At 52.6% G+C, this 13150-nt stretch overlaps 3 protein-coding genes across 3 annotated transcripts; 2 read left to right on the plus strand and 1 right to left on the minus strand.

Moving 5' to 3' along the window:
• Positions 1-2169: 2169 nt before the first annotated feature.
• Positions 2170-4452, plus strand: UHO2_06299 (uncharacterized protein; the record flags this gene model as incomplete). Its single annotated transcript, XM_041556307.1, has 1 exon — positions 2170-4452. One exon carries the CDS (start codon positions 2170-2172, stop codon positions 4450-4452), a length of 2283 nt encoding a protein of 760 aa, XP_041412241.1.
• Positions 4453-5578: 1126 nt separating this feature from the next.
• Positions 5579-5764, minus strand: UHO2_06300 (uncharacterized protein; the record flags this gene model as incomplete). The annotated part of the gene is made up of 1 exon (XM_041556308.1): positions 5579-5764. The coding sequence occupies one exon, from the start codon at positions 5762-5764 to the stop codon at positions 5579-5581; it is 186 nt and encodes a 61-aa protein (XP_041412242.1).
• Positions 5765-7927: 2163 nt separating this feature from the next.
• Positions 7928-12187, plus strand: UHO2_06301 (uncharacterized protein; the record flags this gene model as incomplete). The annotated part of the gene is made up of 1 exon (XM_041556309.1): positions 7928-12187. One exon carries the CDS (start codon positions 7928-7930, stop codon positions 12185-12187), a length of 4260 nt encoding a protein of 1419 aa, XP_041412243.1.
• Positions 12188-13150: the final 963 nt, after the last annotated feature.

Genomic DNA, 13150 nt, shown 5'->3' on the forward strand with positions numbered 1-13150 from the left:
TTAGATTGGGGTGTGATAGGAGGTTATTGAGAGATGCTCTGATGCTGAACGAGGTTTTGATGTCGACAGAGTCCTTCTGTGTCTGCATTTCTTCCCACGGTTGTTGGTGGAGGACAAAAAGCACGGACCAAGCGTGAGCGGGAAAAAAAAAAAAAAAAAAAAAAAAAAAAAAAAGACAAAAAAAAGGCAGGTGCTTGTGGGAGAAACAAGGTCTAACAAAGGATCATGTTTCGCAGCCGGTATTTCCAGGTGCCTGACATGTTAGATCGCTGGTATTCGGGACCAGAAGGCCGAAATTAAGCGAGGTGCCGGCGCGACCGAGATAAGAGCGAAGTTTGTGAGAGCATATGCAGCTTACTCTCGAGGGTTGACACCGAGATATGAGGTATGCCGAGTGGTAGGTTGACATGGCAACGGTTATGAAGGGGGGTGGCCACTGGAGGGACGGTCTATGATTATGACTCACCTAGTGTCAGTGGCGGGAAAGGAATATATACAAAGCATTAAGGCCTTTTAGTAGAGATATACGTGTCCCGTGGTGTTTGTAATTTCAACTTTTTTCAGCTTTCTTTCCGATCTGCTTTGCTGAAGCGACAAGAAGGCAGGAACACGAGACACCTCAGGCGAGCCTTCTGAAGTTCCACCAAACCTAACCCGGCCATTTTGTTGACTTGTTTTCGGTCATTGTTTGGCGCTGCTCAGTGCGAATTTGGTGTGTCAAGAGAGTTTGTCGTGTCAATGATAAAGCAACAGGAAGGAAAGCCGATCTCCCCGACCCCGATCGACCAAAGTGAATGAAGGGGTTCCTTTTTGGGACAATGCCGATTCAACGAGCCTCGAAATTTCTACAGTATGAGAAAGAAAGGCCTCTGTGGCAACTGCCAAGGGATCGACAGGAAGCTTCTCCTCGGCTGTGTCAAGCTGGAAGGAGCAAAGGGCACATCCAGTTGCCATAAGTTCGCTGGCAGCCCGGAGAAGAGCTGAGTTTGCGGTCCCTCGGAGAGCAGTCAGATCAGAGAGACATGTTCAAACCCAGACGGATTCACACATGGTGGAGCATAGCATTCCCCTTCTTCACACACTCATTTGTCAGTCTCTAAGCAACTTGGGCTTGGCCGATGGTTTGGTGGGCAGCAGCATCCTGATCCAATCTATCTTTTACTGCAGCTGGGCCACACAATTCCAAGCGTTTGTTGCCATCTTTGCGTTGCTACACTGCTTCGAAGCCGTTCCATGTCAGTGTCGCTTCGGCCTTCATCAGAAGCCGATCAACCGTATGCCATCAACCGTATGCCATCAACCGTGGGCCGCTCCCTTTGCCAGACATCTCTTTCCTCTCTAGATTCCATCTCCGCTCTCCTAGATCCACATTTGGTGTGTCTTTGCTTATTGTCCATCCGCCAAAAAGCGGCACTGTCATGCGCTCGCTCAACACTCTGGAACAAAGATCGACAGAGCAGCTCTTCCCACCTTTGCCAGCTTTTGTTCCTTGTTCGTGACCAACGCATTCAACCAGCTTGGCATACACGCATCTCCATCATAACTTCATATCCGCTTCCAAGCTTGCTCCATCACCTCGACCATCCATCTCTCACCACAGACACCAACTCCATCGTCGCCACTTTGACCAGCTCCTCTTTGCAAAGCACACCTGTCCGCCAATACACCACATCAGCTTTTCTGACAACCCATAGTGCCTTCACCAACAAGCAGCCGCAACTCTGCCACCAATCCCACAAACTGTCGGCCAAGGCTCGATTCCTGTCACCCATCCACACTACAGCCTATTCTCCTATCAGGCAAAAGCTCTTGTCTTCTGTATCTATTCACCAGCCTTCAACTCTCCGGATTACCTCTAGATCCCATATTCATCACAAACAGACGCACAGCTCTCGCCAGCCCTCGCGAACTTTGTTCTGCAAAGCTAAGAGCACGGATCGCTTCTTCATCACCCATCACGCTCCTCTGCCAGCCTCGCTCCTATCCACCACGCTGCTTTGCCAGACATACTTCCACCGGCGTCCAAGCGGAGCGCGCACACATCAACTGCTATCTTAGCCAGGTCAATCTAGTACTATTACAGTTTGTGCCGCCCCAACTTCCGCCACGCCCAGTGCACAGTCTCGCAACCTTGTTGCCGAATAGTTTCTAAGCTCGCTCTCCGAAGTCATGCCCGACCTGACTCGATACCGTTCTTCTAACTTGGCTAGCTCCAGCCGAACAGCCGGTCCTATCGCTGCTTCTCATAATGCTTGCGTAAATCAATCCCGCTCTTCTCGGTCCGCCTTTGCTGCTTCGCCGACAGGCCCTTCATCTGCGCTCTCCTCCGCAACCAGCGCCACCGGCAAGTCGACTTTCCGACCGGCCCTCACGGTAACGGTAACCACACGCCATATCAACACTATACAGGACGCAATACGTTGCCTCAAACCTCTTCCCTCGGTGCCCACCGACGTAGATGCAGACGACGACGGCTCTGAGCTCCTACACCACCATCGCCCTTCTCACAACAACGACAGCGAAGATCACATCGAGTCCGACATCTCTAGCGCTTCGGCCAGCAGCGCCGCCTCGTCGTCCATGGACCCCGACTGGGTCGAGACCTCGCTTCGCAATCAGGTCGCAAAGCTCCACATCCAGTACAATGACATTGATCTTGCACAGACAGAAGCACCCAGCGTATTCGGTCTTCGTCGACGCATCATCGCGGCTGCGCTTGACCATCTGTCTCAGCCACAACTCGACTCTGCTCAAGGGTCATCTCGTGCTGCCAAGCAATTCGAGCAGAGAGGACTGAATGAGTGGCTGGCAGTGCAATCCTCCTCCTCTTCCAGTGGACAGTGGAAAGGCAAGATTCTGCGCAAAAAAATCTCATTTGGCAACAAGAAAGCCAAAGCTTCTTTTGCGAACCAGCCTCTTGTACACGATCCTATGCCCGCCAGTGCTGCAGCTTCTTTCTCAGAATCCACTGTCCGTAGCCGATCGAGCTCGATGACCGGCAGCTCCACCTCTTCTCACGACAAGATGCTCAAACGCGACAAAGAGCTCGCTGAGCGAGAAGCCAACTTTGACCTTGTCCTTCTCAGCCGCTTTGAAAGTGCAGAGCTCAAGATGCAGGTCTACACCGAGCACAGGCAAGGCAACTGGCTCGTCAAGGGTCCAGCAGAGGGATGTGCCAAGGTGCTGGATGAGCCGCCCCTCGTTTTCAGCCCGTGGGATTGTCAGATTGACAGCCGAGCCATTGTTGAGCGCAAGAAGCTGCGTTCGTTCATCGAGCTCAGCGACACCACCTGTGTCGTACGCTGCACCGTCTGCAGTAGTCCACACCACCAACGACTCGGCCACAAGCCTGGTTGGGTAGGTTGCAAGCACTGCAACGGCACTGGCGCAGTCAAAGCAACATACGTCGTCTGTATCACCCTCCGCCAATCCACCTTCCTCCCGCTCAGCATGCCTGTGCGTCATCGAGCAGGCAAGCATCAAGACGCCTTCCGCTCTTACCTACCCAAGACCAACCAAGCTGTTTCGCACATCGACATTCTCCGTATGCGATCGCTCGAAGCAGTCCGTTCGTGCGCTTTACGTGTCGGTCGCGCACACCACAAAGACCACGATGCACGCTTACTCATGGCCAAGGCTACATTGGCAAGGAGGAGCTGCAATAGTGTTGCTGTCATCAACCGCACCAATGGGATCTATCGCGTTTTTGACATTACTGATGGTGGCTGTGTAAGAGGGCATGCAGGTGCAGGCCTGACAGATGAAGATAGTCGCATCACCGAGACTCCGGAGATTGCGAGCGGATTGTCAAAGTTGCCTGTCACAGCCAGGCTTGATGCAGAGGGAACGTATAGATTTGTTGATTTGGAACTGGTGGATATGGCCAGTTCCAAGAGTCTTTCCTTTGCGGTGGAGGATGATGCGGGAAGTGTGTTTGGGCAAGGCAGTGGCACTGAAGATTCCTACTCGCCTAGTGTCTTTAGCTTTTGGCAGCGTGCAGGCGGGCAAGATGGCTCGAAGGATTCGCAGACGCTAAAAGGTAGCAAAGACCAAGCTAACCGAGGGCGAGCTATTGCTGAGCAGCTGGATGAAGAGCAGCTCATCAACTCGAGACATAATTCTGCAGCATCAACTTGGTCCAACGCTGTCTCACTCCACTCGAACCAATCTTCTAAAGCAAGCGCTGGATCCAGTGACAAACCAAGCGATCTCTCCCTTCTCCCTCCACGAAAGCCTTGGGAGAAAGGTAGGAGACCCAATTCACCAAATACTCTCAACTCGCCAGCTCTGACAGTGTCGGGCATAAGTACCTCCAACAGCTCTCTTTTGACCTGCGAAAGCGATGCCAGTGGTGGAGCGAGAGATTCGGTCAAGTCAGGATCGAGTAGAAACCCGGGTACTTTACCTGCAAAGTCTCCTTTGAGACAGTTGAAGCGGTTGCCTGCTTGCTAGACTTGATTTTCCTACCTTGTTTTCTTATCTGTAATGGTTCTAGTAATGGTCAACATGAGATTCCGCAGATCTACCAAAAAAAAAAAAAACAAAAAAAAAAAAAGGCTGTGACGATCACGAGGATAAGCTGCTCAGGGTGTCCCACGATGACAAGCGCTGATGGTGAATTTGATCGAGCGACAGAATGTTCAGCCGTGGAAGCATCCTCGCGGCCCGATCGTGTCGATCATCATTGTTCAAATTCGAACAAGCGCACTCGTAATACAGAGGGGAAGCAAAAAAAAAAAAAAAAACAAAAAACAAAAAACAAAAAACAAAACAAAAAACAAAAAAAAAAACAAAAAAAAAAAAACAGGGGGGCATAGTATTACACTGCAAACGACGACAAAGACGCCATGGTAAACAGGACGATCACGAACAGAGAAGGTCGGCAGAAGGAATGAGAGAGAGGAGAAAGCGTCAGTCAAGTTGTTCTCTAGCTGTCAAAATTCACAAGTTTAGCCGAGTGAGACGCGTCGAGGCCCTGCAGCGAAGGTGCATGCAAGACCCTGCTGTGATTCTGCATCCGGATGGCAATCTGCCTGGAGCCAAGAGGGGCGACGAGAGAAAAGGGCGGCGAGAGAAAGGGGCGACGCGTTCCAAGTGGGACTCGCTCGCTCTGTGCAAATTCGACGGAATTACAAAGTCAAAGCGCAGGAGAATTGCGAGTTGCCCCGTTCGCGTGTGTATCTACATGAGATGAGGGCTCATGGAGCGCAAGTGTATTGCATCATGAAACAGCGCAACTGAGCTCGCACAGAGCTTGGTAGCTTGTACGCCAGATCGGCAAGAATGGAAACGCGTCGAAACAAGTGGCACAGGAAAGAGGGAAGCGAGTGGCAAGACACTTACACATCAGCGAGATGGAATGGCAAGGTACAGAGTACGACCCGGACGCGACGAAGCACGCGTTGTCGTTCAGCGCGATTCCTTCTTGAGAGAAGGAACGACGATGAAAGAAAAGCAAAGCCCGATCGCAAAGACGCGTCACGACATTCGACCAGCCAGTCTCCAGATAGCGGATGGATGGATGGATGGATGGATGGATGGGAGAAAGATCTTGAAGGAAAAGGCGAACAAGAACAACTTAGGCCTTGTTCTTAGGGTTCTCCTTGGACGAAGCCCAAGAGGTGGCAGCAAGCTTGAAGCGTTCCTTGTGAGTAATGGAGGGCTTTTCGGTCTTGAGCTTGGCGAGCTGGTCCTTCATGTATTTGTTGTAGGCGGAGGACTTGCCCTTCTTAGCACCAGCAGCACCGGTCTTCTTGGGAGGCATTGTTGTGTTAGTAAAATGGGGGTGGTGGTGCGAATAAAAGGTTTTGGGATGGTCAGATGGACTCGAAAGGATGGATGGAGGAGGGAAGAAGGAAAGGAAGGAAAGCGGGAAGGCAGACAAAGGCGAGGGTATTTAGGCAGAAGAGAGAATAGACCTTGGCACACGTCTAGAATGAAGCAAAGAACACGACCGACACGCTCTTGTTGCGCCTTTCAAGGGCAATAAAGGGGAGAAATGCAAAAGCAAACGGCACTCATCCCCACAGAAATGCCGAAGCTGTGAATCTGATCTGAGGAGTTGAGTTGCTCCGTGTTGAGTTGCTCTGAGTTGAGTTGCCGTCTTCTGCTAAAGTTCACACACACATACACACACACATACACACACATATATATATATACACACATATATATATATATATACACACACATATATATATATATATACACACACATATATATATATATACACACACACATATATATATATATACACACACTGTGTTCTGTGCGCAGCAGACGGCGCCCTTATGCCACTGATTCTGCACATGCAAAGAGAACAGGACACGACCCTGATCCGCTCTTTTCCATGTGCAGCCACTTACAGAGAGACTACTAAGCGCGTGGATGGATGAGAGTACGATCGTGCTCATTTGCGCAACTGAGATCGCGTTCCCTGCGTGTGTCAAAAGCAGCGTCGCAGTCAGAAGCTATTCAGTTCAGGTGCAACGCCAAAAGTGAGGAATCCTCTCTTGCCAAGGCGGTTGTCGGTGGCCGATCACAAAGTGCACAAGACAGCTTGTTGCCGTCGATGAGACGCGCTTGGCCTGATCAGCCTCATCTGCGATGATCTCAGTGAACACTCTCAACGCCTTAACTGCGAGATCTAGTTGAAATTCTTCCAAGCCCAACGTCATTCTGATTGACTCTTGATGGATGCAATGATCCTTCCCACACACATACTTTTACTCATGAAGAGTGGGTAAGGGCATCGCCCTCCAATGGCGAACATCCGCAGCCTTGAGCAAGATGAAGGCCAGCAAGGGGAAATCCCACAGACGCGCTCTATTTGCATCTCTCGAGGCTCAAATAGTGCATTCCTCGAGTGTCAAACCGTGCCTCACAAGCGCGCTCGCTCTCTCCGCTCAGCACAACCTCCTCCGCGGCCTTGGCCGATATCGCAACGGGTCTTTGCTCTTCATCTTTAACTCATCGCGTCTGCACATTGCCTCAAAGCTCTCGTCGACACATCCGCTTCTTTTTCTCAACTAGTAAACCTGAACGATTGTCGCCTATCAGAGCCTTGTCCCGGACCTCTTCCCATCCATACGGGGTTACCTTTTTTTTTTTTTTTTTTTTCTTTTTTTCTTTTTTTTTTTTCTTTTCTTTTTTCTTTTTTCTTTTTTTCTTTTTCTTTTTTTTCTTTTTTCTTTTCTTTTTCTTTTCTTTTTCTTTTCTATTTCTTTTCTTTTTCTTGCCCTTTTTGCTGTCGTTCCTCCATGCCGATGCCTATCGCGATAATCGGCCTGACACGAGCCGATATGACCTGGGACAACATGACACGGATCCGAGTAAGCGAAGGTGGCGAAAATTGTGAGATCGAAATAGAGCTCACATAATTTCACTATCGACACATTTCACATTTACCCGCCGAATTGGCCGATACTCTCCGCAACCCGATGGTGTCCCTTTTTCTTTTTCTTTTTTTTGCACTCTGTCCAGTCACAACTCAGCCTTTTCCCTCCAACTCCTCATCATCTTCCGCAGTCCGTACTTGCCTTCCGCAACAATCAACGGTCCGAACGATATCATCTCTTAAGCGGCTCTTTCGATAGCAACCGTAACACGGTCCGAGCAGCCCCGACGGACCCAAGAGCCCACCACAATCCAGCCAATAAAAAAAAAAAAAAAAAAAAAAAACAACAACAACCTGGCACGATCCGCTCCCATTCTGTCTTCCGCAGTCCTGGTCGGCAACTCCTCTTTGCGTGCTCCTCCATCATCTCCAACCATCCACCATCCATCATCACCCTGCAGCCTCATCACAACCGCCTTCAACGTTGAAGCTGCTTCTCACGCTCGTCTGCTGACCTCCCAGTCCAGTCCTAGCTCACCGCCCGCCCGCATCAGCAGCTATTCCGCACTAGAGTGCCGCCCAGGCAATCGGATGGAGCCACCAAGGGCTGCCCCGCTCCAGATTCCTTCCGAGGATGATGTACCCCTCTTCGATCCCAGCGGCCTTAGCGCCTCTCTCTCTGCGGACGACTGGCACAACTCTTTCGATCTCTCCAGTGTAGCTGCAGCCCGCTTAGGTATCGGATCACCTCCATCTCAAAATGGTTCCGGATCCATCTCCGCAGCAGCTTCCAACCCCAACCTCACCCGCTCCGACTCCCGCAACAACTCCGACACCAACTCTATCTCCAACCTTCACCATCAGGCTTCCACCTCCCGCTCCACATCACAAGATGCTCCGCCAGAGTCGCAAAACCTGCAGACATCCGAGGACGCTGCAAAGCGAGGAAGGCGGCGTCGCAGCTCCGCAGCTCACAATGATAGCCAGCAACCAACCTTGGCGGTCAACTCGGCCGCACTCCCGCAAAAAGACACCTCTGTTGGTTCCAAGGTCCGCATGTGGTGGGAACGTAGTGCTGCCGCTACTCCCGAGGTTGATGCTAATCACTCGTCCATTGTTGAGAAGCATCAACCGCAGCCGCAGCCGCAGCTGCATTTGCGCCCGCACCCATCACCACAACCAGCCACAAATCTACCATCACTCCGCACAGATGGCAAGCTCACACCTGGTCCCACTGCTACAGACTTCGCCTACGCATCTCCCACTTCCACGTCACAAGACACCTCATCTCCAGCAGTTCGCTCTCCCGCCACCGATTTTCTTAGCGCCTTCTCCAGCCTCAACAGTGTAGTTCAACCATCAACCTCCTCCGACAACCGCTCGCTTTCATACAGTCCGCCACGTTCAGGTCACCGCAGTCTCGGCGCCTCATTGATGCGCGATGAGACCCGCAACGGCTCCGCTGCAGCTCCTGGCTTTGCTTCTTGGCGTGGTCTCGGTAGTGCAGCTGCGCAGCTCTATGATGCCAAGGCCACCACAGCTCCCAATCCACCACCACGCAGCGATGATGAAGGTGCTCGTGTAGGTCCCTCTGGCCGATATCTTCTAGGCAAGACCATAGGCTTTGGCGGTTTCTCTACCGTTCGTGAAGGCTGGGATCTGGAGGCAGAAGGTCCCGCTGATCCCACTGCTCCCAGCATCGATGGTCAACGCAAGGGTCGCAAGGTGGCAGTCAAGATTGTCTATCATAGCCAGAGCCAGAGCCAGAGCCAGAGTCAGAGCCAGAGCCAGAGCCAGGACCGACAACCTCGAGACCAGATCAAGAAGCAGCACCAACACTCGCAAGAGCTCAGCATCTGGAAGAGCTTACCCACACACCAGCATCTGCTCCCACTCCTCCATCACGAACGTGTCGCTCTCGATGGACCGCACCCTGATCAGGTTCGGGGCGACGGAACCACTGCCGAGCTGCTGATCATGCCTTACTGCGATCAGGGCAACCTTCTCGACTTTGTTCGCAGCGAAGGCGGCGCCAACAGCGTCATCTTTCCTGCCAACGCTGAGCTTCCCTTCACATCAGATGATCGGAGGTCTGGCTCAGGTTCGTGGGTGGCCCCCAGTCCTGCACGCTCGACGCTTTCTCGCAGCTCTTCCTTGAGAACTTCGATGGACGATCCATCATGGCGTAACTCGGGGCCACGGACAGGCTCCGGCTTCATGCTTGCACAGCGTCACAATATCGGAAGGGTAGCCTCTGTCTCGGCTGCGTCTCAGCTTCGTACCATTCCTGCTGGTCAAGAGGCCTCCTCTGTGGCTTCTTCGCCCGTCTCTGCTGCTGGCAGCGTTTCAAGCGGCTCCAGGTTGATGCGAAGGACCACCAGTCGACTTTCACGCAGCCAAGGCGTCCCGATCGATGCAGCACGCGAGACCATGCGCCAGCTCGCTTCCGCACTCAGCACACTCCACAACAAGAGCCACATCCTTCACGGAGATATCAAGCTTGAGAACGTTCTCGGTCAGGATCAGACGTCATGGAAGAAGCGCCAACGCATGGCCATGCAAGACGATCATGGTGCCGTCAGATCTAGGCAAAACAGCGCCGGCATGACTGACTCAATCGACTCCTTGGCAGCTTCCTCTCTCTCTTCGAAACAGACACTCGACATCACCCATGCTGTCATGCCATGCTGGAGGGTTGCAGACTTTGGCCTAGCTCAGGTCCTGGACCCTAGCCATGGTAAGACCGGCATGCCAGGCGCTGCTGCCGTTGTCCGCGCTCTCAAGCAAGAGACGAATCCAAAAGATAGCAACGGCAAGAAGAGTGGCAAAAAGTCTGGACGCGGTGGTTCTCTTGCTTATACGGCACCCGAGTTCCTTCGCGCTCAAGGAACCTCAGGCACAGCGAGCCCAGCAGCTGCCGAATACTCCGGTGAGGATACTGAGTTGCCACCAGAGTCTCCCTTTGCGGCGGATATGTGGGCCCTCGGTTGCATCCTCTACGCACTCCTGAGTGGCAAGCTGCCTTTCACGGACTCTTTCGAGCCCCGATTGCAGATGAAGATTGCCAGGGCGCAGTGGGAACTTCCACCACGGCTTCGACGACGAGCTGAACGCCTTGCTGCATCATCTACGGGTACCTTGACCTCAACACAGAGCCAGTCCAAGCGCAACAGCTCCATCGATCGTGGAGCCTCCGTCGAACCAGCAGCTCCAGCAGATCGTTTTGCCTTCAGTCAACGTCGAAGCGTATCAGGCGCAAATCGCGGCCCGGGCAGCCTTGGCGCTATGGATCTCAGTGCTTCGTTGCCGTCCTTGCTGCCGAGAGAAAGACAGGTCACTGATCCTGCGACCACTGCGCTGCCAAGGCGCATGATCGCGGTACACTCAGACCATGTCGTGGGCTCAGCTCCGGGACGTGCTGACCATCTCGAAAGCTTCGAGATCAACGAAGTGGCCAAAGCACGAGCAGACGTTGAGGAAGATCCAGAATCGGATGAGGACCTCCACCTTGATCCTGCTTGGGATGGCCTGAGCTGGGATCGAGCGGCCGCACGTCAGGTGCTGCGTGGTTTGCTGGAGCCGGAGCCGAGACGGAGATGGACCATCGACAAGCTATGCAGCAGTCCCTGGATTCGACACGAGGGAGCCGAGCCCATTCCTTCCCCTGCACCAACCAGCATTCTTGGCGTCTCTACCGCAATGCAGAGCAATCACTCCATGTGCACTTCCACAACGGCTGCAATCTCTGGAACCAAGGGCTTCTCTGTCGAACCAGAGCGATGGACAGCACCACCAATTGCCAGCGATCACCAAGACGGCAAAACTTCGCCATCGGGCCCGCAGGCCGCAAAGATTTCGCCACCACCAAGCTTCGACAGAGCGGATATTGGCGACCAGTTCCAGCGGACGGAACGCGGAAGACGCTCATCGAGCCTCGCCCGAACCCGTCCCGCTCAGCTTGCTCACGACAGTTCAGGTAGTGCATCAACAGCCCAGTCGCCGTCCATGCCGATCGAGGATGGCGACAGCGCTAGACGACGATCGAGGTCGACTTCGCGCCTATCGCTGCAGTACCGTGACTCGAGCCGCAACCGCAGCACAGATGTCAGCGGCAGCTCAACGCCCAACCGAGACCGAGACCCTGCTTGGATGTCGCATCACCTTGGAAGCTCGCTCAACTCGCAACATCACTGGATTCACTCTGCTTCCAGGGACCGCTGTGACAGCCCAGCCGACTCTGAACGTCGCGGCCGTTTGCCAAGGGCAAGGATGGCTGATCTTGATGAGAACACAACCTGGAACGGAGAAGACGGAACAAGCAGCGACAGCCGTGCTGGATCGCACTCTGCTAGTCTGCACAGGACAGGTCCCATCGCTATCCGTGGTCGAAGCCACTCGAGGAGCCGCAGCCGTCACAGTGGAGAATCAGGGTCACCAGAGCGCTTTGCCCAGCGATCTATCTCGAGATCGAAGTCCAACTATTCGCTGTCTCACGACGCAGGTGGTGCTGCCGGCTTCTTGTACGGGCGCAGTGTAGAGCCACAGCCAGTTCTGGCAGCACCCATCACGGCAGATCATACACAAGCTCATCGCTCATCAACAGCAAGGAGTCGTTCCCGTGCCCCGGACGCATTGGCGCAGATTCTCGGTTGCCAGAGATCACCAAGTCGATCGAGAGCGAGTGGTAGTGCAGAGCCGTCACGCTCTGAAGGCATCGCCAGTCGAAGCACTCCCTCGCTGAGCACGAACAACAGTAGCAGCAAAGTTTCAGTACCACTGGATGATGACAAGGCCTCGACAGATTTGGAGCGAGGCCAAGAGGCGCGAGGGCGGGCGCGCGATCGAAGATGAATGAAGGAATCACACCTCTCACACTATGATACCCTACTTGCATGACTTTCTTTCCAGTATCTATCCCATCTACGGAAATGGAACTGTGTCAAACCCATTGACTTGACCGGCAAGGAAGCCAGCGAGGCATTCCCGTTAGTGGACAGAGAGCACGAGAAGAAGATGTGCAGGTACCGACAAACAGATTTCAAAGCTCTAGTTGCTTATTCTTCTATTGGTTGTACGATGCACTCGAATCGCGGATCGCGGGTGTCGGAAAATCAACTCCACATGAAAGAAAAAGGGAAAAAAAAAGTGCTTTTGAGCAACACTTGCTGAAGATTACGATCCAGTAAGATGTTACAAGTAAAGAAGTTTTATGGTCCCGATACTGGTGATCGGGGATAGTCTAAGTACAATGTCACTACTTTGTTACAGCAGAAACATATACTAAATTGACTAAGAGAATGTGGCAAGAGCCTAGTGCTCTCTGCTCAATATATATACAAAAGTATGGCACATGCTGAGTGTGGGAGTCTCTATAGTTAATGATCCAGCCTGACAATGAGCAGGACTTGGTTGTACCTGATCCTTAACAAGATCAGTTATCCCCAATCTCTGATCTCGTCATCTTTGCATCACCCATTAGCATTGTCACTGGATTGTGTCCTTCAACACCCCCTCTCAATCCAGCATGTCTTTCTGATGTTGTCAACCCAAATGAGTGACAGAGATGTTGAATCATTGGTGCTGCAAGTGGCTTGGTCATGATATCAGCTAGATTCTTGCTGCTCTGGACTGGGGCAATAGTGAGCCACTGACTTGCAATTTTGTCTCTCAAGAAAAAGTGGGCAATGTCAATGTGCTTTGTCCTCTTGAAATGTTGAGGGTCACTTGTGATAGTGTGGGCACCAGATGAGTTGCTGTGTAGGACTGGTACATCTTGATTGAAGGTGAGCTCCCCATCATGGGAGTGTAGAACCA

The sequence above is a fragment of the Ustilago hordei genome (genome assembly GCF_900519145.1).
Source record: "Ustilago hordei strain Uho2 genome assembly, contig: UHO2_contig_18, whole genome shotgun sequence".
Classification (NCBI taxonomy): Eukaryota; Fungi; Basidiomycota; class Ustilaginomycetes; order Ustilaginales; family Ustilaginaceae; genus Ustilago; species Ustilago hordei.